At 39.2% G+C, this 27,550-nt stretch overlaps 1 protein-coding gene across 3 annotated transcripts in view; it reads left to right on the top strand.

Annotated features, from left to right (window-relative positions):
• The window catches only part of GREB1 (growth regulating estrogen receptor binding 1), a 94,556-nt gene that overhangs the window by 59,334 nt on the left and 7,672 nt on the right, over nt 1-27,550 (top strand). For all 3 annotated transcript variants that reach the window (XM_065681635.1, XM_065681637.1, XM_065681636.1), the window contains exons 12-30: nt 110-238; nt 1,926-2,051; nt 2,505-2,702; nt 2,794-2,974; nt 4,639-4,831; nt 5,284-5,420; nt 6,718-7,057; nt 8,634-8,749; nt 9,443-9,642; nt 11,463-11,552; nt 13,622-14,235; nt 17,252-17,354; nt 19,083-19,241; nt 19,783-19,925; nt 20,682-20,843; nt 22,482-22,686; nt 23,467-23,641; nt 24,567-24,785; nt 25,622-25,757. In XM_065681635.1, the coding sequence (XP_065537707.1) occupies nt 110-238; nt 1,926-2,051; nt 2,505-2,702; nt 2,794-2,974; nt 4,639-4,831; nt 5,284-5,420; nt 6,718-7,057; nt 8,634-8,749; nt 9,443-9,642; nt 11,463-11,552; nt 13,622-14,235; nt 17,252-17,354; nt 19,083-19,241; nt 19,783-19,925; nt 20,682-20,843; nt 22,482-22,686; nt 23,467-23,641; nt 24,567-24,785; nt 25,622-25,757 (3,626 nt within the window). The remainder of the gene's footprint in view (nt 1-109; nt 239-1,925; nt 2,052-2,504; nt 2,703-2,793; nt 2,975-4,638; nt 4,832-5,283; nt 5,421-6,717; nt 7,058-8,633; nt 8,750-9,442; nt 9,643-11,462; nt 11,553-13,621; nt 14,236-17,251; nt 17,355-19,082; nt 19,242-19,782; nt 19,926-20,681; nt 20,844-22,481; nt 22,687-23,466; nt 23,642-24,566; nt 24,786-25,621; nt 25,758-27,550) is intronic.

The following is a 27,550-nucleotide window of genomic DNA, read 5'->3' on the forward strand; positions in this document are numbered from 1 at the left end:
ATTTTTGTGTATGTGGTATTCATATTGCAGGGTAGCACTTTTATTATCACTTAGAACATTTTAAACTTCATTTTGAATTGCTTTAACAATTACTTCTTTTGTCTTTTAGGAAAGTATCAGGCAAGAGTTCTGTCTGAGAGCATGCTCACTCCTTCAGACTACCAAAAAGAAGTTAACTATCAGCTGGTCACAGGGAAAGTGGAAACTCTGGGGTCCTTCTTTAGCACACTCTGCCCAGGTACCTAGTAGGTTATAAAGAGGCATGTTTTCAAGTCCCTGACACTTTAAAGTCAGAGAAATTAGCTGTGCTCATTACCTTTCTTGAAGCAATACATCATTAGAAATATATATAGAAAATGCAGAACCAAGATGTGAAAGTCCATTTGAATTGAAATTCCTTTTAAAAAGTAAGTTTCTAAAATCCCTGTTTCATAAAAATATGCCATCAAGTGTCTGAGCTTATTGTTCTTAACTATGCAAATCCATCCATATACTGTGCAAGACCATATCCATATGAATGTGTAAATCCTTTTGCCCTAAGGGCAGAATTTATTTAGATCATGATAGAACAGAGCTATTTTATCAAAAGTAGGATTTGCCCTTTCAACTTATCATACTGTGCACTTGATCATGATGCATGGAAAAAAGAGGACAATCGCAGAGGGCCAGGGTTACTGGATCATTTTATGACTGAATGTACTGAGGATTACTGCAGGCACGATTATCTGGGGATATATCCAGCCACATGGAAAGTTAAACCATATCCCACAGTGAGAGCAAATGTAGCATATTTGTCAGTGTCAACGGGATGTCACAGTTCCCTTTGCCATTTGTGTCACATCAGTAAATTTGTACTCACAAACACCCTGCTGGATACGTCATATTTTGAGTGGTCACTTAGGAGAAGCTTGTTTTCCTTGAACCGTCATGCAGTTATGTTAGTGTTTCTGTTCTTAGTATCTTCAAAGTGCAGTTCTTGAAATCACTTTTGCCATTGCTACTGTTTGAGCCGAACAATTAAATGAGCATTCTGAAAATAGTTGCCATCTATATTCACTGGATTGCACTTCACAGGGCAGACCCTACCTTTCTGAGCTCAGTGCAGACATGTTCAAACATCTTTTCAACTGCTGAGAAAACGCTAAATACTTAGGACAAACATATTGTGTTCTCTGCATAGCTTTCATCTGCAAGCAAGGACCCTGCTGAATAGTATAGGAAGTATTTACAGATATACACAGTTCAATAAGACATACCTTGCCTGCTTCAGCATTGTGTAGGGCTACAAACCCAATGTTTCTCTTTTAGTTTTATAGTGAATTATTTTTCTTTCTGTCTTTCAAAAATGTCAAAGGTTTAAAAACATTTATCGTTCAGATTTACTGTTTTTTTCTCAGCCAATGTAAATGCATGTTGGATGGGGCTTTGAGCAACCTGATCTAGTGGAAAGTGTCCTTGCCCATGGCAGGGGGGTTGGAACTAAGTGACCTTTAAAGTCCCTTCCAACCCAAACCATTCTGTGATTCTGTGATTTTCCAAAGCTTCTTGTAATCCCTACTAGTAAACAGTACAGCTCCACTATCTGAACATTCAATAAGCCAGTTTCATGTCTTTACTGTTGCAGATATACATAAGGACCTTGAGGCTAGATTTCTATCATCCTTAAACGCCCTAGCCAGTGGTCTGCAGAGCTTTTCTGTCATTCCCTGGCTTGATTTGAATTTTACTAGTAGTATGTTGTAAAAACAGACGCAACAGAAAATAATGAGAGGGTTCCTGTGTAAAATAGCCAATAAGCCAAGGATAACCAGCTAGTATATATATAGTGTACATAAAGCTCTTTAAGATGTTAAAAAAAATAATCAGTATGAAATCAAACGCTTATTAACATGGATGTTTATTTCACTGTCGCTTCAATTTGATAGAGGGTGACATTGATCTTTTGCTGGAGAAATTTTATCAGGAAAACCAAGGGCATATCTCTTCATCACTTTCTGCTTCAGTGAATAAATCAACAACACTGAATGGAACCGGAGCAGCTGTGTGTACAAGTAAGTAAGGAGCATTTTCTACAGAGGTCATGGAGTTGGGCACTTGAGACCAGGTCTCTGGGTGTGCAGTTAGATCCACCTGGGCAGAGTCTTAGGGTCTTGAAAGTAAAGGTCCTGATGCAAACACCAACTCAGGTCTTGGGATATTCAGATTTACACTGATGGATGCTCTGCTTCCTTCCACTGGGTGCTGTAGCCTTTGAAGCTCTATTACTTCTGTGGTATCGGAATGCTATTGCACGATTTCAGTTTCATTTAAGAAACTTATAGAACCAAAATTCCCAAATGTTGAAAAACTTATTTGCATATTCCACACAGATTTTCATAAACTGGAATTCCTGTTCATAAGCGAAGTGCCTTAAAGAGTAGCTCAGTCATTCTTTGCCAGATTTAACATTTTGTGTTAGATTAGACTTCAGGCGTATATCTAAACAGAGTTTTGCCTTTTTCCAGGTTATGAGATTGAACGGCATGAGATTCGTCCATTCCAGCTAGCGGTGGCTCAGAAATTGCTGTCTCATATTTGCTCAATTGCTGACTCCAGCACTCAAAATCTTGATTTGGGTTCCTTTGAGAAAATTGATTTCTTGATTTGTGTTCCACCCTCCGAAGTGACTTATCAGCAGACTTTGTTTCATCTCTGGCACTCAGGTGCTTGTTGTTAGCATTTTTGTTTAGATTTATAGGACATTGTTAAATGCATTTTTATCTGGAAATACTGACATTTGTTCCATTTCTGTAGGTATTTTGTTAGAACTTGGATTAGAAAAGGAACATCTTACAAAGCAGAGGGTGGAACAGTATGTTATGAAATTAGATGCAGAGGCCCAGATTAAATTCAAAGTCTTTTTACATAAATCTATGCAGAATCCACATACTCTGTTTGTCCTAATCCATGATCATGCACACTGGGACCTAATGAGGTAAGAAAATTGTAACTTGTTTTTAGAGAAATTAGTATGATTTGCATTAGCTCTCAAGATCAGCTTTTTGATTTATCCCTTCCTTCATCTTTGATTGCATCTTTCTGCTAACTCTATCTTCCCATGCACTGAGTAAACATGTTTTCTTTTAAGGTCCTTCATAACTTACTTTTGTCCTGATTATTTTACTATGCCTCAGTGGAACATACCAGCTTTTCTTGCTCACCATTCTTATCTTCTGTCAGCCACAGCTATTGTTTTTTTTGGCTGGTTGTAATTTGTTCAAAGGAAAGCTTCCTGTGAAAGTACACAGAGCTCATTATCCTCTGTCAGTGTCCTCTGGGCTGTGAAACATGCAAAACCCCTCCACAGTGAGCAGACAACTAGTAAGCCAACAGTGCTTATTTTGTTAACTGATTAAAAATTTTCCTGTACAATGTTTTTTCTATCCAGAATCACTGATTTTGTAAGAATTGAAAGCTTCTGTGGGTACATACTAATGTCAGACATCTCAGGGAAGCAGGGAGGTTTCTGTCCAAAGTCTACTAAATTCTCCATCAGCTCACATGAATAAGTAGTTTCTTCCCTAACAGAGCCATGTTTCCTTGGCTTCTCAACAAACTGCCTGCTGAGGAGTTGGGCTGCTTTTCTTTTCTTGCTCCTGTGGGATTATGGAGCTTGGAGAACATACTGAACTCCAGAAATACCAATATATTCCAACTTTGGGAGCACAGTAGTGTTTCTGAAGCCCAAAATTATGGAATCTTGCTTGTGAATGAAATGACAAGGTCTTGTCTTTCACACTGGTTAAGATTTATGATTTTCACCAGAATTATGGTTTTTCATGTGAGGGTTTCTTTTTCAACTCCTCTATATCTTAGGAACTTACATGGCCTATTACAGCTGTCACAGCCTTAAGGGCTGTGACATGTATTCATATAACATCCTTCAGTGATAGGGATGTACCTGTATTGCTGCTTAACTCTGATATTTTTTCCTCTTATCTAATAAAAGTATGTGACAAATATTTAAGTGACTATTCTGCACGGCAGGATTCATGCCATCTAACTGAATTCAGTTAAATGAGATGCCTAAAAGAGGAGCATAATTGCCTGGGATTGCCCACAGAGTCACATACATTGGCATGAATTCACTAAGTGTTCCATGATACTGGCATTTACCCTAGCAATAACTATTACTCCCTTTCAACATAGCTCTGTCACAGATAGTTTCCCTTGTTTTTCTGTCATAGTCACTTACTGTCTGTCATTTTCTATCTTGATTTTTGTAGCTAAGAATTAAATTTTCTTAAGGGCAGCACTAACAATCTAGCCAAAGTTACTACAGGACTGTGTGTCTTTTTGGTAACTGCCCAAACATTAGCTTCCTTTCATTGTTTGTCTTTCATATTCCAACAGCCATAAGGGACTGGTAATTTGCTAGCTGGGGACATTATCAGACTTACAGAAATTCTCAGCTGCAGTGAAATAATTTGCATTCCATTTCTCATCCCTCTATGTAACAAAAGCAGGGCAAAGAAGAGAGCCCTAAGTTCCTTGTATATGTTTAACTTCAATTTCACATCCTGGTTAAAGCTATTCCACTGACACAAATGTTCTTTTGTGCTGATCACTTTGGAGAGTTTTGTGTTTCTTTTTTTGCAGTGCTATGCATAGCCTTTATCCTCAGACAGAAGTGTCTACAGGACTTGTTGACAGACTGTTGAACTGCAGGGAGGTGAAAGAGGCACCAAATATTGTGACCCTCCATGTGACTTCCTTCCCCTATGCACTGCAGACACAGCATACTCATATCAGCCCTTACAATGAGATCCACTGGCCTTCTTCCTACAGCAATGTAAGATGGATGCTTTAAGGTGCTTTGAGCTTTTCAGAAGTTATTTTGCATTTACATACTTACAAAACTGTGGAGGCCCCATGATTTTTGTAAACAAGAATGAAGTTTGCGGGGCATCTTTTTCTTGTTCAGTCTGTGGCAAGTTCTTTTCCCCTTTGCCAATCCTGTCATTTTTTGCTTTTTTTTTCCTTATTCTTTTAATATTTTCTGTAAACTGCAGTAGCTCTGCTAAAAATCTTTTGAGCTACATAAATAGAAACCATCTGAAAACCTTTCTCTAGTGCATTACTGCATAAATTCTGTTTCTTTCTCTCCTTGTTTTCATATGTCTGAGTAGGTGTATGCTTATTAAAGAATGTGACTGCAAAAACATCAGATACAAATGGTTAATCAATTGTAAATTAATAATTGTTAGACTTTACCTTTTATTTTTATTACTTCATTTGCTTTAGGGTGTAGATTTATACCATGAAAACAAGAAATACTTTGGACTGTCAGAATTCATAGAATCCACCCTCTCTGGACATAGTATTCCACTGCTTCGGTATGACAGCTCTTTTGAAGCAATGGTCATGGCTGTGGGAAAGAGGTAGGATGCCCTCATTTATTTGTTTGTTTGGTTTGTTTTTTTTCTCACTGTCCCACAAATCAGCAGTGTATGGAAGGGCATTTCACCTCTTCTTATTTTCTTCTTCCACCTTTTTTGTATGTATTTGGCCTGTAATCTACTCAGTCTAGGCTTCCTCTTGCTGTGAACATGCAGGCTGTTTAGCTCAATTTAGAGTGTGTTCTTGCTGTGGCCAGTAGCTGCTTCTACATTATAATAATTTAACATGGCATCATCATGTAATTTCAAATGGTTTACTATGTTGTCCAATGTTATCACTTGCTGACCCTGGCTGATTTTGATATATAGAATTTGTGTATACTGCACTTGGACCACAGAGAGAAGTAGACCTATCACTGCGGTTTGTACAGTTGGATCAGTGACAAAATCTTCAGAGCTCAAAAATACATCATCAGTTTTCCTTGGTCCCTGTGGAGCAAGTCTAGAATACCTACATAAGAGTAGTGACACATTATGCGTGTGCCTGCAGCTGTGGATAAACCCTTTGGGATCTGTAAGAAGAATGAGGCAGGACAAGGAAAATCTTGTGAATTTGAACTGCTAACTGGGAGACTGAGTGCATCTACACTTAACTGATGGAGCTTATTACAGGGTGCCTTGGAGCTCTGATCACACGTCAGGCACTTCTCTGAGCAAGATATAGTTCCTCTTTTTACTGTGTGTGTAGGTTTTATTTCTGTGAAAAACACTGGAAACTTACATATCCATATCTCTCCCTTCCATATATTGGGGATTGAGAGAGGATATATCTGGGCTTGGGAACTTGGAGTGCTTGTTGGATGCTGCCTACGTATTAGTCCTCTTGGCAGCAAGAATAAGTTGATTAAGGGCTTCAATAAGAAAACAAGAGAAACACTCCATCCCTCCTCACACTCCTTAAGAATAACACATAATGAAGAATACTATTTTCATTGATAAGAGGATATAATTTTGATGGATGTTATTACTGAGTGCCTTAGCAAATATTCTGTGATTAATTTTGTAACAGCAGTAAAGCCTTAGTAGATTAAAGTGATGTAACCTTACTGGACTCCTTGCTTAGTACATCTTTACTAAGAAACAGAGAGACAACATCAATCCTGATTGTGAAATGATGCCTTGTAAAGAATATCCAACTGCAGTTTGGTGAGATTCTGTTTTGTAGTAGATATGAAGGATTCTTTACAGGAGAAAATCCCGAGTTTGCTATATTTTGTAAAAAATGGCTTTCTCACTTTAGCCTTTAATACTTCCCTATTTAATTTGCCATTTATTTCAGGTTCCCCAGATTACACAGTGCAGTGATAAGGACTTTTGTCCTCATACAACATTACTCTGCAGCTATGATGGCAGTGTGTGGTCTTTCTCAAATGAAGAATTACACCTCAGTTGAAACTTTGGAAATCACCCAAAACCTCATAAACTCTTCAAGACAGTGTCCCAGCGGTCATGGCCTCATGGTAGTATTGAGAATTCCATGTACTCCGCTGGCTGCAGTGGCATATGAGCGTCTGCATAATGTAAGGGAAAGACTAGCCCTTGAAGATAACTTCGAAATAATCTTAGGAAGTCCTAATTCTGGAATCACAATAGGGAAGCACTTTGTGGAGCAACTAAAGGTAATGTGCAGAAGGACATATACTGGGAAACTTCATTAGATGGGTAGGTAGGGAGATTTACTGGTGAGAATTATGACCATAAGCTGAAGTGCGGATCTTACTAGTAGAAATGAAAACTACCATAAGGAGAATAACTTTTCTCTTTTAGACCTACCCTCTGTGACGCCTCTATTGTCCTATCCCTGGGTAATGCTCAGTGAAGTGTTAACTTCTATGGCTAGAACACGACTTCCACCAGCAACCTCCCAAACAGAAAAAGTTCAACAAAAAGTTGAACTGCTCTTATCTACAAAAACCATAAGCAATAAGGAAAAAAGCCAAATAAAAGCCAAATAAAAATGCTGCAATTTTAGCAGAATTTTCTTACAAAATCAGCAGTGCATAAAGATTTTAATCAGTGAGCAGTTGAGAGTTATATTATTTTTATCACCAGCAGGTGGCATGAAGGCACCAAATCAGCAATACTAGTCATGGGTTCAGTGCACCCCATAATTCACAGCTCAGAATTTTATGCTTTCTAGACCATGTGTGAGTTTATGGATTAATTTATATCCTTTTGGTCCAGAGTCATGGGTCATCTGTTTAACAAAAGCCTCTGATACTCCCTTGCTTTTCATGAAACTACCATCATCTGATCACCAAAGCAAAAATGTATTTACATTACAGGATGGTGTAATATATATTATGGCATACTCTGTACTGTGCCTAATTCAATACATGTCAGATGAAGTCATTTGAGATCCAGGGCCAAATACTGATCTCATTCTGCTATAAATGAAGCATAACTTATTCTGAAAAATCAGTATTAGTTCTGAATCACATCCTGGTTATCTTCTCTGACATGCGTAACTATACAAATGTCAGAGGCTGAGTTGTCATACTGTCGGTCCTACTGTGTACTCCTTAACTGTAGATCAGTCTTACAGAAAAAAAGAAGACTGACTGGTGTGAGTAAATCAGTACAGGCAGATGCTAAGCAAACAATAGATCTAGTTATCAAGCTTCTCACGAAGTTATCAGGAAAACTGATAGCTTTGCGAGAGAGCAGGAAACTTCAGAAGGTAGCAGGTGAGAACAGTGGTATGTGTGTGTTGAACATATGTCGAACACTTCCAGCTTTCCCCTGTTCCTTGAAGGTGGAAAAAGTTTTGTTCCTAGCTGCTTTTCTTCCTTGGAAGAATCAGACATCCATACATTATCTGCCTCAAGATGCAACCCTCTTTACTATTCTCTCCCTCAAAGCTCCTACTCAGCTTTACTGTCCACTGTACCATATCCACTCTACCTACCTGTGCCCTGGCCTCAGTGCTATGCAGCTGTGAAGCTGGGAGGCTTTTCATGCTGGAACATAATGTCCAAATCTCCTCAGATTTACAGCAGGTAGATTGCCTCCTGTAATCATCTAGGACTTCTGCAATCTACCTGTGCTGAAATTGTCTTTGCGCTGTCACATCCCTTGGTGGAACATCCATCTAGTGTACAAACTGATACATACAATGGATGCCAAGAGAATATATTTCTGGGGTTTTATTTGTGCCATATAAATATGTGCAACAATGTTTCTTACCTTATACAGGTCTGGCAGAAAATTGAAGATGTAGATTGGAAGCCACAGACCTATTTGGAATTGGAAGGTTTGCCTTGTATATTGATATTTAGTGGTATGGATCCACAAGGGGAGTCTTTGCCAAGGTGAGAAGATTCAGTATTTTCTCAGTGGCAGTATTTTATCCATTGCTTACCAAATGGCTAAAGATTAACTGTGTAATTACTCATGGGAGAGAAAAACAGATTTCAGCACCAAGATGTTTCTTTTCCATTTTTTATCAGGTCTTATATCATACATACAAACCCCATATTAGTAATAATAACTTCCTGCTTATAGCGAGATATAAAGAATTCAGAAAATACTGTGAGCATCCTGGTTTAGAGAAGAGAATAAGGGTATGTAAAAAAAAAAAGTGTAACTACTGTAGGCATCTTAAAGTAGCTGAAACATCTGCATGATGCTGGCATATATGCTACAGGATGTATGGAGAGATCAGTGTCTTCTGGAATGGCACCTGGAAGCCAGACAGGATGCCCTGGGACACTAAATGCATTCGTGTGTTCAGTTGAATACCATTCTGTATGTTAGGCATATAATCCAAATTATTCAACTTTTTCTTATGCAGATGCTAATATTCAGCGCACTAGAGTAAGGTGCATAACTGGATTAAGAAAAAGAAAAGTGTATACACCACAGTGGTAAATTTATTAAACATATAAGATACACTGTGTCCTAGCTTGTCCGTAGTTTAAATACCCCTTTGGCCGTGTTTGTAAGAAAAGTAAGGGAGTAGTTTACAGTGAGTTTTCATATGAGCCCCTCTTGTTTCTCTCCAGATCACTGAGATATTGTGACCTACGTTTAATAAATTCATCTTCCTTGGTAAGGACAACCTTGGAGCAAGAACTTGGTTTGGCAGCATACTTTGTGAGCTCAGAAGTTCACACAGAGAAAGCAGTTGTGAACGATGTGTTAGAAAGTGACCCAGAGAAACTAAGCAGCACTGATAATGAAGATGAAGAAGTAGCGACAGAAGGTATTATTAGTAGTGATAATAAAAGAAGCTGTAAAATGGTTGAGTTGTATTAGAAGAAGCAGGATTGTGTGGGTACTTATTTGGTGAGGGTTTCTGAAGTTAGCCTTACTGAGTGAGCTCTGCTCCTCAGTTTTGTTTCACCTCATTGAACCTGTGTTTTCTCACCCTTTCTGCCCAGGGTGTGCTGCTGCTGCAGCATTTTAATCTCTTGCAGCCCTGCTGCTGCGTCTGTTCTCTCTCCCTGTTTTTTGGCTCACTTCTTTCCCCTCCCTCCCTCACTGCTTTGCCCTGTGTGTTTTAGCAGCCAGAAAGTGGAGCTGTAGTGGGTACATCCTGTAACGCTCATGTTCAGAGTGCTGGGTGGCCCTTCCTGCAGCAGGGAAGCATGTGCTTTGCCACCTCGGAAGCGGTGACCACATCCCCTCCCTCACAGCAAGGCAACTGCACCTAAACGGTCCCTGACTGGTGATCCTGAACCTATGCTTACATGCTGACAACGACGAAGATTCCTCCCAAGGAAAATATATAGTACAGCTGAGTAGTCTCTAGTTTGTAAGATATTAAATAGTATGGCTAGAAAATATATCTGAACATAGTAACTTCTGAGTACTCCTTGAAAATGTCCATGAATTCAAATTGATGTTGTAGATTACAACGTTCTAGATTACAGTTTGAGTTTATTACTTCTTAAGAGAGCAATTAAGAATAGATAAATGTGTAAACAAACAACAATAATTTACCCAGGAACTGTTGGGGGGGGGGGAGGGGGAATTGAGTGATAGTTGATGGGAGTTATCAGTTACCATTAAGTTCTTTACATTTTCCTTTACCATCTATTGTGCCTTGTAACTGTGGAAAACAAGGGATTTTTATCCCTGTAGGTTGTTTAAGTCTCAAACTGCTGGCCTTCTTTTCTTTTCTGTATAATATGAGGAAGAAGAGAGCTGGTCACTGTTCACCTATTCTTACTCAGTGAAAATAAGGATATCAGAACAAGCGGAACAAAAATACTCACTTTAATCAAATATATGATTTCCATAAAGGAATGAAATGAGGTCATACTCAGACTGTCTACAATAGACATCTACTTTAGATGTGATGCAGACTTCTGTCCGTTTAGTTGATGTATGCCAACTAAATGTAGTAGACTATATCTGATCCGATTCTAAATTGTAAAGCTGATTTCCTAGTCCATGAAGTAGGGTATACTCCTCTGGAGTCCACTTCAGAGCAGCTGAGATAAGCTTACAATCTAAGCTTTCTGCTGGCAGTGCTTATGTCTCTGTTTACTATGGTAAAATTGCTCAGAAAAAAACCTTTTCACTTAGAAGCCTAACCTAGGAACCTCAAGTGAATATCCTTAGTAGCTGTCCAAATACAGATTTTCATCATCAAAAGCTGAGATATAATCTAGCCACAAAACTGTAATGTATAGGGTAGGAGGTAATTTCATAACCTACTCACAAGATAGAGCTCGTTGCCTGTTGATTTCTCTGACACTGGATTAGTGAGAAAAGTGAGACTTCGGTAGAAAGAAAAAACATGGTTGAGATACAGCTAGAAATTATGAGGTCCTGGCTGCAGCATTGATTTTGTGAAGCTATTGCAGCTCAGCATAGTTAGAATAGACCACAGGCTGATTCGGTATTGCGTGGTAGCAACAGGTAGTCTCCGTACTGAAAACAGTGTCAGAATGAGGTCAAACTCCATGCAAACTAGAGTGTAGTTTTCTCTACTTTGACAGTGTAGCTGTGCCTTCTCACAGGCTTACTTGCCTTATATTTTGGTTTTCTTATCCCTTATTACCATTCATGTAACAGGTTCTACTTCAGAAAAGAGAAGTCCTATGAAAAGAGAAAGATCTCGTTCCCATGACTCTGCATCTTCATCTCTCTCTTCAAAAGCTTCCAGTAAGACCTTAAGATAATCTCTGTTAAGATAACATTTAGGACATAAAAGAGACTATTTATTCATCTTATTAGATAAATAATCAAAGGTATAAATAACTATAGCTTGATAAGGCCTATTTTAATGGGATCACTAAAGATAATCTGAAAGAAAAAAGAATGAGCTTTCTGAAATGTAAGAAATAAGATTTTTTCTTGCTTGAAAAATAATCGTAAGGTGGGGTGCCTAAACTAGGCACTTCTTTGACACATGCCACCGAGGTATGAATCCTCAGTTAGTGCTGTGATGGCTGAGTGTGTTCACTGAAGCTAGGCCAATTTCTGAATAAGAAAACATGCTTCACATTTTTTTTAAAAGCTTTTGAAAATCAGGAGGAGAAAAAGCAGGTTTATTCTCATGGGTGTTTGTACCTTGTTGGTTTTGCTCTGGAAAGTACACTCATTCATTTCGCACTGTTTGAAAGCTCTTTCGGAGGTGGATAACTTTTAAATCTTCGGTTCCTTTTTAATCTGCAAACTCATGTAGGAAGCACGAAGCAATGTTGAGAACTACTGCAGGTCTTTTGTCTGATAAATATCTTCGCATACTTTTTAGGCAGGTAATATTAAGAACCTTAATAAAGAATATTAAGTATACCATAACTTCCTTGTCACAATCTCATGCAGTTTATTCAAATGTGTTGATTTTTGTCAGCGATAGTAGACTATTTTTGATCTAATTATAGTTTTCAACATAGTGACATGAATATTTGGCCCATGGTTTCTTTTCTACAGGAACAGTGGTGGTTACAGAAGTAAATAAAGCTTGAAAATATTTGGATAAGCTTCATCAACACTTTAATTTTCAGAACGTTTTTTCTTCTTTTAAGTTGAGCTGCTTACCCGTTCCATGGTGTCCATGTGGCCTGCCCGTGGCTTTGTGGCCTCATTTAGCCTCTGCTTAAAGAAATCTTTTTTCCTTTTTTTTTTGATGTGCCCTTGGATACCAGTATATTGAGGGACATCGCAGTGGTTTTACCTGAAACCATTCACATTGTCAGTGACACTTTCGTATTTATTGTTAATATCCTTTACTGGCTACTTTAGATTATATGCAGCTAGAGTATATATTACGGTATACTCTAGAGAAACTACAGACTTTTATTAGTTAAAAATGTGTGTGTGGGGGAGTGGTTTGAGAACCAACACTGTTTTCACCATAAGAGGAAGGCTGGTTTTATCTATGTTCAGCTTCAGGTAGATACTCCTAGCACCATGTAGAAACTGATTCCTCAACCAGTTCTCAGTCTACTCTGAAGACTGAGAAGTCTTTGCATCTCCTTTTTGTAATTCACTATGAATTAAAGATGCTCAAAGTTACTTAAATAAAGGTCTTAAACTTCCAAGAAGTCTTAGTAGATAGAATATATAAGGTAAAAATACACCACTTTCAGAAAATCAGCGATTAGCAGTTGGGTACATCTACATGGCATATTCAAGGCCAGCATTTGTGAATTCAGAATGTGCCATACACTCTGAACTGACCAAAAGCTGTATGAATGCATTAATGCTTTATGCAGCAAGAGAGACTTGAGCACCATGTTTTACCAGATAAGATTAAGTGCTGCAGTGATGCGGACACATGAGTGTCAGATCAGAGATGATCCAGAGGACTGTTTCTAGATGTCAATCTGTGTAGGCATTTCTGTAGTCTGATGAGGTAATAGCCTGTGAATATTTATTTTCTTACACTCTTTTAAATGATGGCTTCAGTAACTTTGTGATTGTTTTGAGTGATGAAATATCCAACGAACACCTTAAGCGAGGAATGAAGAGGGAAGTAGAGGACAGAACAATCACTGACATCTTTCCAATGTGCTTCAGTACTTTAAAAGCCACTTTCTGCATTGAGATGAATACTTCAAACTAGTCCCGTTATGAATTCCTGTACAAGAAAGGTGAAAGTGAGAACTGGAGTTAGATTGCAATGTTTGATGGATACTCTATCTAAATGTTTTTTATTTGTTTTGTTTAACTATGATATTGACTAGAAGAGATAGTTGCACTGTGTTGAAATACAAATTTTCTTTTAGTTACAGCATCCTGCAGTGAGTCTTCTCCTCCTTTAATAGCAGCAGGGGATACAGCAAAGTCCCCACACCAAGTCCTAAGCAACAGTGCTGAAGAAACTACAAGTAACTATGAAAGGCAGAAGCAGAAAGTAGACAAGGGGGCACAAACGACAACCAGCAAACACTTGCCACCAGTAGCTGAACAGCTGGATACAAAACAAAACACAAAAAGTGCCCAAATTTCCATCACCTCATCATCTTCCTCACCTTTCTCCTCCTCTTCTTCCTCTGCACCTACCCATAACTCCTTCATCCTACAGACCTCTCAATGTTCCATGACCAAAGCATCAAAACAGCCTCCCATAGTTTTCCTGCCTAAATTGGTTTATGACATTGTTACCTCTACGGACAGCAGTGGACTTCCCAAATCATCTTCCCTCTTGCCTTACCATTCTGTTACGTGGGCAAGTTCTTTTCGTCCTCTTATGAGTAAGATGATGACTTGCACAGAGCAGTCCCTCTACTACCGCCAGTGGACAGTTCCCAAGCCAATCCATATGGACTACAACAACAGAAATGAGGGCAGAATGGACACATATCATCCAAGGAGGCTGCTGCTGAGCGGGCCACCACAGGTGTGTAACAAAACCAAGGTATTATCATTGATTTGTTTTGTTTAATTTTAGCATAATCTCATAAAAATAGATTAGTTATTATTATTCATACTTGAAGGGTGGTTTTTTCTTAGTGGAAAATTAATTGCTTATGTTTTATTCCCTAATCCCTTCTAATAAAATGATCTTCCTTTCTATACTGTTAGCCTGAGTTCAAAGACAATGAAGCTGCAGCAATGTTCACTTTCTGTCAGTCTCTGTATTAAAATGTTCCAAAAGATAGTTTGCTCAAGGGATAGATATGATGTATAATTTCAGCTTGTTAAAGTTGAATATGCACTTACATTTTAAATAAAGATCAAAGATCATCAGAAAACTGCTTTCTTATGATCAGTATCAAGCCAGTTGGGAGTCTGTAATTAAGTTGTTTTCTCTGTTTCCTCCACGCAGCAGACAGAAATAGAAGCCGTTGTAAATAATACGTGTGAGAAGGCCAGTTCAGCATTAGCAGAGCCGTATTTACAAGATTAGTAGCTGACCCAAGAGTTTTTAATTACTTTGAAAAGATACGTGGCCATGGGTCTAGTCTTAAGAAGTTTCTTCTCTTCTAAATTCTCCAAGAGTGTTTAAGACTTATTTCTCAACAAGATATCTCCTAGTTCAGTGCACATGTTACATGCTAAAGGTAGTATTGTGCCTCTCATTTTCTGCTGAAGTATGAAGCAACAAGCTAGGAAGAAACACCATGCCTGCTGAGAGCCTATATATGTCCTGTGAATCTCTGAAGTCAAAAAGGATCCATGCCGAGACAAAGACCCATGTTGCCAGTTATTGTAACATCAACCCAAAGAATTAATCTAAATATAGTTACTGATTTAACTTGCCACACGATCCACTCTTCTATGCCCATCCATTGCAAAAGGAAACTACATACTGCTGTTTGATAAATGATTTTATTCTATTGTACACCCAAATTATTGTGCAGTAGAATAGAAAGAGTATAAATGATCTTTCCATATTGGGACTTCCTGCAGTTGTTACTGTAATTCATAAAGGATACTCTTCACGTGTTTATTCATTTTGTATTCCTCGGTTCTTTCTGAAGAATATACCTGTTTCACACATAATAGATTCACAAGTATCAAATTAGGAGTATCATGTCTTCTTCCTAAATATCAAAATTTATGAGTATATATTAATTTCAGTATGTGGAAAAAGACAGCAGCTTTGCTTCTTTTACTGTTTTAACTCTGAAGTACTAAACTATTAAAGTACTAAAAATCCCTGCAAACCAAAGAAAGAGCTGTAAAAGTTGGTTGCTTATTGTTTAAAGTGTAATGAAACAGTGTTTCTTCTAGGGAACAGTTACAATAAAATATAGAGAAATTATAATTACCATTCTCTTTTTGGGAAGAAATAATATTGCTTTCTTAAATAGTCTTTACTCACGTCTGTGTTTGGTAATTTTAACATTTTATATGGACTTAATGAAGAGATACAGGCAGAAATCAAACATTAGACAGCACCTGTCTTGAGTGTTAATAACATCTCAGCTAAGGTATAAGACTGATGAAGTACTGTGTTTTAAAATTTAGGAGTAGTTGCTTTCTTTATCAGGCAGCAGTTACTTTACTAAAATTCAAATTAAGAAGCAATTTGTTACTTAAAATGAAAAATATTCAATCAACAGTGGACGAAAAGTAGACACATTAGTAAACCAAAGTTATAATTCCCACTGTCAGGGTAATTGGCAATAAACTACACTCATCCTTCTCTCACAGACACATTTTACTGTTTGTACTGGTCAAAATATTTTGCTAGAAGACTTGATGCATATTTACAAGGACAATTAAGGGCATTAGAAGGCAACACATGCATTATTTTTACAAAAGGCCTTAGGAAATGCAGCAAAAACTGGACAGGTGTGGAATAGATCTATATATCTGTCTGTAAGTTAGCTCACATCTTAGAATCATAGAATGGTTTGGGTTGGAAGGGACATTAAAGATCATCTAGTTCCAACCCCAGGAACTGCAGTAAATGCAGGCAAACATGGAAGTGAATGGAGTCCAAATGTGAATGTTGCTACATGCTCAGTCTGATCTACTGTGAGAGAAGCATTCTGAAATTGTGAAGACATTCCTGCGAGCTCCTGCCACCACTTTACATGCAGTGTTGCTAATATCGAACAGTTCATGAAGCTCACAGCACTGTATTGGACACTTTTTATGTGACAGATAATGAGATTGGGTAAGACATGATGCATGGAATATCATAAGGACGTTTGGTTTGGTTTAGTTTAGTGATTAGGGACTAGCACTAGTAGTTCTGTGGCTTCCAACAGTTTTGACTCATTACCCTATAGCTTTGTTTATATAAAGGTAATCTCAGACTAGAGAGAAAACATTGAAAGCATTTTCCTCTAGAACAAAGTATTGAGTTTGCCGTGGATGTGAGAAGATCAGATGTTTTTGTTTAGCTCATCAGTCAAAGGCCATTGAAGCCAAGTTTAGAACCTTGTTCCAGCATCTGCAGAAAGATTATTAGTCTCAATGGATTTTACCTGAAAACCCAGACTGGGACATCTGTCCCATAGGCCGTGCTACCATTTTCTCTATTCAAAGTCACTTTTTTTTCTGTGTTATTCCTGAATAACAGAGAGCTGTCTGCTAACACATGTTCTACCATGTGTATCTGACAGGATCCTCTGCAGGGATAGCAGTACCCTTCAGTACCCTTTCACATCCTCGGCAAGCAGCTGTTTAAAGTGCAGTTTGTAAAGAACAACAGATACTGAACTTTGACCAAAACAAAAGTTTATCTACTCTTGTTTCAGCTTCAAAGCCTCCCTTTACCAAATGTTGAGAGAAAATGAAAATCCCACTTGACATATATGGAAAATAGTAAATTCTATACTATATTTAGTAATTCAATACCCTAAGCTTCTGACATGTCATGCAATTTCCAGATGTGTGGAAAAGTAACATGTTGAAAAATGAAAGTTTACTTTTGTATTTCCTAATTTCTATATTTGCAGATAGGGAAAACAGGTGCCTACCTGCAGTTCCTCAGTATTTTGTCCCGAATGCTGATTAGACTGACAGAAGTGGATGTTTATGATGAGGAAGAAATCAATAGTAGTAAGTTCTTGATATAAAAGTATCCTGGAGACTGTATAAAATTGTTACGTGAAGTTGAAAAGCAGTTGTTCGTGTGTTCTATGCTGTTCATCTTTGCAATTCATTTACATTATTTAAATATTTTAAGAAAATTTTGGTGTGATCTTCAACTGGTACTTCAGAACGTTTCATTATTTTACTGATCATTTAGAGTTTAGCCTTCCATTCAGTAAGAAACTCACATATGTTTTTCTTGGAAAGTAATCAACAGCATTTATGGCTGTTAAATGATATCCAGTCATTGTGTTTGAGTTTAGAATAAGAATGAACTTGTTTGGTAAATCATATAAAAAGAATCAGCGAAATTCTGACAGATTTATACCATGAGGAGCAATGTCATATTTTCTAAGTACATAAGACTACATGAGGGAGGAAAACAATTCCTGCTCTTTAATAGCTAATTTTAGTCCAAACTTCCTTTATTTACAGTGTATTACTCCCCTGTGTTCCCAGATGTATTTCCACAATCAAGGGCTGGATTACATAGAAAAAATATGGGTGATATTTCATGGGGTATGCCTAATTCTGCACTAAAAGCATGCCTGCAGTCAGCTATGGAGAGTCTTAGTGGGTGCTGCCTGCCTGCTAGTTGCTTCCATCAGACCCTGGCTAGGAGATGTTCAGTCATTTTACTGTGATTGTGCCTCAGCTGTTTTTCCCTGAGGGCTTTTCTTAGGGCAGTACCAAGAAGTCTTCGCTCTCACTGAGATGTGCTTGAAAGAGGCAGCGGTACCCCCAGGTTTATGGCAAAACCTGTGGAAAAGGTGGCTGGTCTGCTAGGGGAAGAAGTTTGTGCAATCAATCCTTCAGGGTTTAGGCAAGATTTTAGAGGTAACTCACAGTCAGGCCATAAGGTAATTCCAGTATCTGACTAATTTCACCTGAGTTTCACATTTACTTTGGGTACCTAAAGACAAGGTCTCACCTGTTACAAATTTAGTTTCTACTCCTAGGCATGGAGTTATCGCTCTTTACAGCAGTTTACAGCTGACCCCTAAACTGGACTCCTCACTACAGTCCATTTCACTCTTGTCAGATCTTTCATCCTCTGGACAAAGGTAGAAAAGTATTTTGTGAGGATTTGTGTATATCTGGGGTTTTGTGTCAGTTAACCTGTTTCAGAAAAAGACATGTTTTCACTGCACATCATACCAATACCATTTACTATTTTTCCTCTTACCCTAGGGTAAATTATCCCTGCTTATTCTGGTCTTATCACTAGGAAGGGCATCTGACTTTAACTCTGCACTGTACTTAATACTGCAGTAGTTCTGAAGCTTTAAAGGAGCTTCTTTTCCTCAGTGAGAATAGCATAGCTTTCCTCAACTGAGTGTTGAAGTAATGTGGTGGTCAGTGGAAAGACCCCAGATACCTGTATGCAGGTAGATCAGCCTTACCAGACCCTTGACATTGTTTTCATCATCATCCTACCAGCTGCTCCAGTTAGATTACAGAGGTCTTAAACTGATAACAAAGGTTTAAAAGCCAGAATTGCATTGAGGTATGAGGTACATTTGTTCAAAGGTGCATCTCTTGATGCATAATAACGCTGCTTCCTCAGAATAATGAAAAAAGAAAAAAAAAGGAGGAATAGTAGGCATAGCAAACCCACATAACAGCAATATAAAGAGCTTTAAAAGTGGTAATTATTGTAATTGCATGTATTCTCATTTTTCAATAATATTGTAGATATAAAAGAAGAATCTGATCAATACTACCATCAGCCTGGAGACCTGTGGCCAGATTTGGAGACATTTAAGAAAATGCCTTTTGACTATACTATCCATGACCCAAAATATGAAGATGCAAGTCTGATTTGTTCAAAGCTTCAGATTATAAACAGCGAAGGTTAGAATTTGAAAAATCTAGATTGGTGCACATATATTTGTTTTTAATGTGAGAATCCTGTTAAACCTTTAAACAGTAAAATTATCAGAAATGCACCTTACATTTGAAATGTGAATTTTCACTAAAGAGTAACATCACTACATTTTCCAAGCTGATTTCACATAATCTGCTGTTATGTCCATCACAGTATGGCAAATATCTGTCCTAAGACTCTTTTTGTTACTATTTATTCATTTTGCAAGCATTGATAGCAACAGCAACAATAATAATTTTAATAATCTGGTTTTGCTTACACCTCAGCCTTATGTGAAGTCTGTACAGAATTATCATAATCATGAATTTGCTGATACTTCACTATCACCCCATTCGCTGTACAAAACAATTTATAAAGCCTACTATGCTCAGAATTAATTGATAATTTGTTTTGCATGTGTTTAATCCTGCCATTGTCCCTAGAAGCTAATTACAGTGACATAGTTTGTCATAAGGGAATTCTGGCCTTGAATATGTGTTACATCTAAGTTGTTTCTTTTCTTAATAGACAGATCAATGAGCAGGAGACAGGAAGATATGTATACACGCCGTCAAACAACCAGGATGAGACTGTCAAAGTATGCAGCATATAACACCTATCATCACTGTGAACAGTGTCATCAGTATATGGGTTTCAATCCCACGTACCAGGTAAAGATTGCCATATATTACCCTGCAGATCAGAAACTGAGGCAGACACTACCCAAGCACAGTTTTGTGTACATTCACTGTATTTTTGGCTTAGAAGTTATATGTGTATGTTAAAACCAGCTGATTTACAGATTTTGTTTGGGTTTGCCTGCCTTGACCAGACTGCAGGTTTGGGGACATCAGAAATCTGATACTTGCCTCATTTACACTAGCTTATTCAGTACTGTAATCTGCATTCTATATGTATATTACCAGTTAAGACTACTCTACCAGTAAACTTTCCCCACTGGGACTTGCCTACATTTTCACCTGAGTAAACTGGAAAAGATTCTACTTGCAGGAGTAGTCAAGCATAGAGCAGTCTATATGTGGCATATAGACTGTTATTATTTGTAGTAACATTTCAATTTCCTGCCTATTAGAATGTGAGGAAGAAGGTATTAGCAATGCAAATACTGGGATTTATGTGCCAGTATATCTGAAGCCAGGTGCGACCTGTGTGTTATTGGTACAATCTGAAAGACAAAGCTGAAACAATGGTTTCAAAAGAGAAAACAGTTTAATTTATTTTTTGTTTAGTGCTTAGGGGGCCTAAGGGTCATTGTTTAACACCTAGTGAGTTATGAGGTAAAATCTAATGCAATACAGTAAGTGATTGTAGTCTGTTTGGCTATGTTATAAATGTATATTAACTACAGTGAGACCCTGCAGTTTGACTCTAACTATTGGCATTGTCACATTTTTTCTCATTCTCAGCTTTATGAGTCCACTCTTCATGCATTTGCCTTTTCCTATTCTATGCTGGGAGAAGAGATTCAGCTGCATTTTATCATTCCAAAATCAAAGGAACATCATTTTGTCTTTAGCCAACCAGGAAGACAGCTGGAAAGCATGAGACTACCGCTAGTCACAGATAAGGTAGATGGATTTTTGGTCGATGTTGAAACTTAACATGAGCCGGCTTCAGTGTGCGCTTGCAGCCCAGAAAGCCAACCGTATCCTGGGCTGCATCAAAAGGAGCGTGACCAGCAGGTCAAAAGAGGTGATCCTGCCCCTCTACTCTGCTCTTGTGAGACCTCACCTGGAGTATTGTGTGCAGTTCTGGTGTCCTCAACATAAAAAGGACATGGAACTGCTGGAACAAGTCCAGAGGAGGGCCACGAGGATGATCAGGGGACTGGAGCACCTCCCGTATGAAGACAGGCTGAGGAAGTTGGGGCTGTTCAGCCTGGAGAAGAGAAGGCTGCCTGGAGACCTCATAGCAGCCTTCCAGTGTCTGAAGGGGGAGCTATAGGGATGCTGGGGAGGGACTGTTCATTAGGGACTGTAGTGATAGGACAAGGAGCAGCAGGTTCAAACTTAAACAGGGGAAGTTTAGATTGGATATAAGGAGGAAGTTCTTTACTGTGAGGGTGGTGAGGCACTGGAATGGGTTGCTCAGGGAAGCTGTGAATGCTCCATCCCTGGTGGTGTTCAAGGCCAGGTTGGACAGAGCCTTGGGTGGCAGGGGTTAGTGTGAGGTCCCCCTTCCCAAGGCAGGGGGTTGGAACTAGATGATCTTAAGGTCTTTTCCAACCCTAACTATTCTATGATTCTGTGATTCTGTTTGTAGCCATACATAGGAGAGAGGTGCCACCAGTTTTAAAATTTGTTGAATTAGGAGTCTTAACACTTCTGGTCCTGCTGGCAAGAGAAAATGATGATGTCCTCATTCTAAGCTTGTATTTTCTCCCAGAAAGGGAGACGTGAAACAAAGCTGTCAAGCCAACAATAAGCTCTTTCTTCTACTCATTGTCAAGTTTGATCCTTTAGTATAAACACTCTTATCTGCAGCAGAAGGTCTTTGATTATGGGTTTAAGATGTTAAAGTTTAGCAACGAGCCTCAGAGACACCGTTTTGTTTGTCATACAGTTACTAAGAGGAAGCAATATTTTAGTGTAGCGAAAGGCAGTGGATTATCCTCTTTTATTCTGCACAAATGCTCAGTTGTTTTCATATAAGAATAAAGCTTTCAAAGAATCTGTCATGGCTTCAAAACAGCCCAAAGAGTCATGTCACACTTGCAGAAAACATTTTGTAAGGTCGTCTAGCTGACAGGCTATGCAAACTGAAGTTGGCATTCACAGTGACTCCTAATATCCATGTCTAAAATGAAGTTTTGCTTTGCTCAGGCCACACTGCTTGGAGTATTGAAGCAATTTGGGGAACAGTAGTGAGCAGTAGCACTTCTGTCTAAAAGAAAATAAGCTGCTTCCAGTAAAAAATAACCGATCAATACTACCCTCCAGTTCAGGCTTTTATGTGCCATTCAAGTTTGAAATGGGAGAACCCAGGCAGCAGAACAGCAGCAACTGTTCAGTGTACGGTGACACCTCCTGCTCTTCCTCACCTGTTAACTTGTGCTTTAACAGTCAGAACTGTGCACTGGGTCCTTGTGGATTCTTTTCCTGCTTTCTGTGTCAGTGAACCTGATTTATTCTCCTGCAGAATCTGGTTCTCCTTGTTTAAACATCCTCCAGCTTAATACAGAAGCTCACACTTCTTTCTGTTTACAGAGCGAAGATTATATAAAAAGCCCCACTTTTACTCCCACCACTGGTCGTCATGAACATGGACTTTTCAATTTATATCATGCAATGGATGGAGCCAGTCATTTGCATGTTTTAGTTGTCAAGGAATATGAAATGGCCATATATAAAAAGTATTGGCCCAACCACATCATGCTTGTTCTTCCAAGCATTTTCAACAGTGCAGGAGTAGGTAAGTGTAGCAAATGTGGACACTAACCTTGTAGCACATCTGATATCTGCATTTCTTTCTGAAGACAGTGCATCACAGTTGAAGATGCAATTCACTTAATCCAAGTCACCTAAAATGAGCTAGATGAATTGCACCCTAGAAATACTCTGCCCAGTTGATTTTAAAGGGAGCTGAAGGTGTTAGCTTAGATAGAGTTACCTACTCTGTTTCCTTGTGGAAATAATGTATGTGTTATTTGCATAGGGAGTGATGCTGTGATTAAGTGCATCTCTTTGATAGGTTCTGCTAAACATAATATCTGTGAAATATTCATCACCTTGCTTTTGCTGCTGGAACATCTTATATACAGCAGTAGTGACAAAAATTCAAAGTAGATCATACGGGGAAATGGTTCCATGTTACTCAGCTGGTTAATCAACATCTCTAGATGTTTGCACTAGATATGCTAGTGGAGCCAAATCTGTCAAGTTAAATGAATCTGAAAGGAATAAAAAAGATTTCAAGATTAAAGATTTGTTAGCACCTAATCTAAACTGATTAGGCACTAGCAAATCTTTACCACAGAAGTCAAGTTTCTTTTTGTGTGCTTCCCAGTGGTATCCTCTAAGTCACTTGCTTGGCAAATGTCAAAGTTGGCTCTGGGGAGTGCTAGGGTGTTAAAATCTTCAGAGCAATTCATACCTTAGTCTGCAGAAATATTCACTTCAAAAGACTTCTGAGTTAAAAGCAAACAATTTCTGCCCCTGCTTTTAAGATGATGGATTAATTCCTTGGTTTCAGGTGCTGCACACTTCCTGATAAAAGAGTTGTCTTACCATAACTTGGAGCTTGAACGAAATCGACAGGAGGAGCTGGGGATAAAACCCCAGGATATTTGGCCTTTCATTGTCATTTCAGATGATTCATGTGTTATGTGGAATGCAGTAGAAGTTGATTGTTCAGGAGACAGGAAAAGGTAAATAGAGTAACATATGCTTTTTCAGCTGGTCTTTTTAACCTTTCACTGCCTATCAGTTTTGAAATTACTTTTGATATACTACAACTTTTACCCTGTACAAGCAGAGAATAATATTTGTTTAATGAGAAAAGTATTTTCCCTAGATATCTGCCTTTGCATAGCACATAGTGCTGGTTTTTCATTCCTGTTCCCTCAGGATTTAAGGGCACTGTAGCCTTTGCTGTATAGCTTGACCCTGGTTCAAAGTGGAGTTACTTGGAATGCAGATTTCAAACAAAGTCTTATACACTGGCCAAGCATGGGTGTATGTTTTTAACAGGATTTCTCTAAGGGAGCTAAAAGACATTTCTGTGCAAATTCTGCAACTGATTTCCTCAGGCTCTTTTGTCAGTCCCAGTCTTTATGGCTCCTTTATTAGCTCTCCAAATCCCCAAACAAGTGTTTTTGTTTTCATTACTTTAGGACACTGTTTGTACTAGATATTTTTACCTATTCCCAGAATGGTGCTATGCAGGATTTACAGCAAACCTTCAAAGAGAACTTACCTCAGTGAAAACTGAGATTTATGGACTCTAGGGTGGGCTAGGAGGATCTTGTTTTGCACTGAAGTCATGGCACAAAGTCAGCAACCTCCCAGAGTCATTTGGAACATTACCCAGGTAACTTTAAAAGTTTACATACCTGAGTGAATATTTTGAAAGATCCAGACTTAGTTTCAGATTTTTTCATACCAGTCCCCACCACATAAGCACTAGTTAATTTTTTTATTAGGTAGACAAATAGTTGCGGTAAAGACAGCATTGAAGTTATCTGCCTGGTACTCGTAGCTAGTTTCGACTCTTAAGGACTGGTCTTCAGCTGAATGAGATTCTGAATATTCTCTATATACTTCAAAATTAACACATTTTCATAATTATTTCAGTGAATATATGTGGACTGAAAGGAATGTTTCCTTGAAGCATATTCTGCAACATATTGAAGCAACTCCCAATGTCACTCACTACGCCTTAATCGGGATGAGGAAATGGTCCAGTAAAACAAACAGTGCTGAGATCAAGGAACCATTCTCCTGCTGCCATGTGCATGATTTCATTATGCTGAATGTTGATCTGACACAGAATGTACAGTACAATCAGAACAGGTAAGTGAATCAGTAGCATCTTTCAGTAGAGATAATGAACCAAATAAAGGAAGCTTTACAAAAGCTCTTGATGGTTTAGAAGTGCAGGGAAGCAATTCTGCTTTCATTATTCTGTGGAATAAACAGAAGACCCAAATTTCTATCATCACCAGCCTGACACTTTAAAAGAGCACTTTAAACTTGCTCCCATGCATCTCCTAATACAGAACTATGCTCACAGGCTGTCTGTGTTACTTTATGAAGCATTATGAAGGGCCAATGAAGAGAACAACAAAAAAGCAAAATGATACGAGTCCAGGCAGCAATGTTAAAATGTCAGGAATGCCAGATCAAACCGCTCATTTCCTGCCTGTGTCTTCATACGATGCGTGGCTCACCGTAATCCTCTGTGTGGGTGCTGTTGAACCTGAAGTATTGTATGGCATTCCAAGCCTGTGCTGGCAAGAAGAAAAGTACATTTTAAAACACAGAGACACTGACTGTCAGGGATACCAAAAATCCATGTAAATATTACTAAGATCAAAGCCAAGATTTTAAAACCCTGTAATTAAATGCCATGTTTCTCCCTGCTGTTGGCTGTTGCAGTAATTGCTCAGCTCTCTTAAATACAAGTCCTGGATGTTAATCAAATGGTTCTGCACGTCATCCCACTTGCTTTGTAGTAATTGTTATTACAAAGCTGAAGCTTCTTTTCCTGACTGATAGGCACTGGTGGAGGGTCAGTATGTTTGACACCTGTCCTTTCTACCATGCTGATAAAAGACCCTGAGTGCTTGCATTTGCTAGTGTGTGATCAGAAACATCCTTCTGAGCTGCTGTAATTTTATTCTCTCCAGATTTACATGTGATGATGTTGACTTCAACTTGCGCGTCCACAGTGCCGGCCTCCTCATCTGTCGATTCAATCACTTCAGTGTCATGAAAAAGCAAATTGCAGTAGGAGGACAGAGATCCTCCCACATTAAGTCAAAGGTGGGAACTGAGACCTCTGTTTCGCTGTTGTTGAAATTCCTTTTCCGTTTTCCTTTTTTGTACCCTGTAAGCAGCAGACCTGAGGTATTTTGGTGCATCAGCAGTTGTCAGTAATGGGGTAGGTCTGCCATGTGTTTATTTTTTTATTTCTGAAATCCACAAAATTCTTGGCATAAATGCACCTTTCCTTAACAATTTTCCTTTAAAACTTTTGAAAACACTTAAAGTGTCTCTTTATGATCCACATAACCATTCATTGTGAGTTTTTTATCAGTAGCTATTGGATTGCTCATCTTCATGTGACTTCATGTGTAGGAGTACTCTGAGTTCGAAGAATCGTAGAATCATAGAATAGTTAGGGTGGAAAGGACCTTACGATCATCAAGTTCTAACCCTTGTGCCATGGGCAGGGACACCTCACACTAAACCAGACCACCCAAGGCTTTATCAAACCCGGCCTTGAACACTGCCAGGGATGGAGCATTCACAGCCTCCCTGGGCAACCCATTCCAGTGCCTCACCACCCTCACAGTAAAGAACTTCCTCCTTATATCCAATCTAAACTTCCCCTGTTTAAGTTTGAACCTGCTGCTCCTTGTCCTATCACTACAGTCCCTAATGAAGTGTCCCTCCCCAGAATCCCTATAGCCCCCTTTCAGATACTGGAAGGCTGCTATGAGGTCTCCACGCAGCCTTCTCTTCTCCAGGCTGAACAGCCCCAACTTCCTCAGCCTGTCTTCATACGGGAGGTGCTCCATTCCCCTGATCATCCTCGTGGCCCTCCTCTGGACTTGTTCCAACAGTTCCTTGTCCTTTTCATGTTGAGGACACCAGAACTGCGCACAATACTCCAGGTGAGGTCTCACAAGAGCAGAGTAGAGGGGCAGGATCACCTCTTTTGACCTGCTGGTCACGCTCCTTTTGATGCAGCCCAGGATACGGTTGGCTTTCTGGGCTGCGAGCACACACTGAAGCCGGCTCATGTTCCTTTTCTCATCGACCAGCACCCCCAAGTCCTTCTCCGCAGGGCTGCTCTGAATCTCTTCTCTGCCCTACCTGTAGCTGTGCCTGGGATTGCTCCGACCCAGGTGTAGGACCTTGCACTTGGCATGGTTGAACTTCACAAGGTTGGCATCAGCCCACCTTACAAGCGTGTCAAGGTCCCTCTGGATGGCATCCCTTCCCTCCAGCATATCAACTGAACCACACAGCTTGGTGTCATCGGCAAACTTGCTGAGGGTGCACTCAATCCCACTGTCCATGTCAGCGACAAAGGTGTTGAACAAGACCGGTCCCAACACCGATCCCTGAGGGACACCACTCGTTACTGGTCTCCAGCCAGACATTGAGCCATTGACCACAACTCTTTGTGTGCGGCCATCCAGCCAGTTCTTTATCCACCGAGTGGTCCATCCATCAAATTGATATCTCTGCAATTTAGAGACAAGGATGTTGTGTGGGACAGTGTCAAACGCTTTGCACAAGTCCAGGTAGATGACATCAACTGCTCTACCCCTGTCCATCAGTTCCATAGCCCCATCATAGAAGGCCACCACATTGGTCAGGCAGGATTTCCCCTTAGTGAAGCCATGCTGGCTGCCACCAAGCACCTTGTTGTTTTTCATGTGCCTTAGCATGCCATCCAGGAGAATGTGCTCCAAGATTTTACCAGGCACAGAGGTGAGACTGACTGGTCTGTGATTCCCCGGGTCTTCCATTTTCCCCTTCTTGAAAATGGGGGTTATATTTCCCCTTTTCCAGTCATCGGGAACTTCATCTGACTGCCATGATTT

This window comes from Lathamus discolor, chromosome 5, assembly GCF_037157495.1.
Source record: "Lathamus discolor isolate bLatDis1 chromosome 5, bLatDis1.hap1, whole genome shotgun sequence".
NCBI lineage: Eukaryota > Metazoa > Chordata > Aves > Psittaciformes > Psittacidae > Lathamus > Lathamus discolor.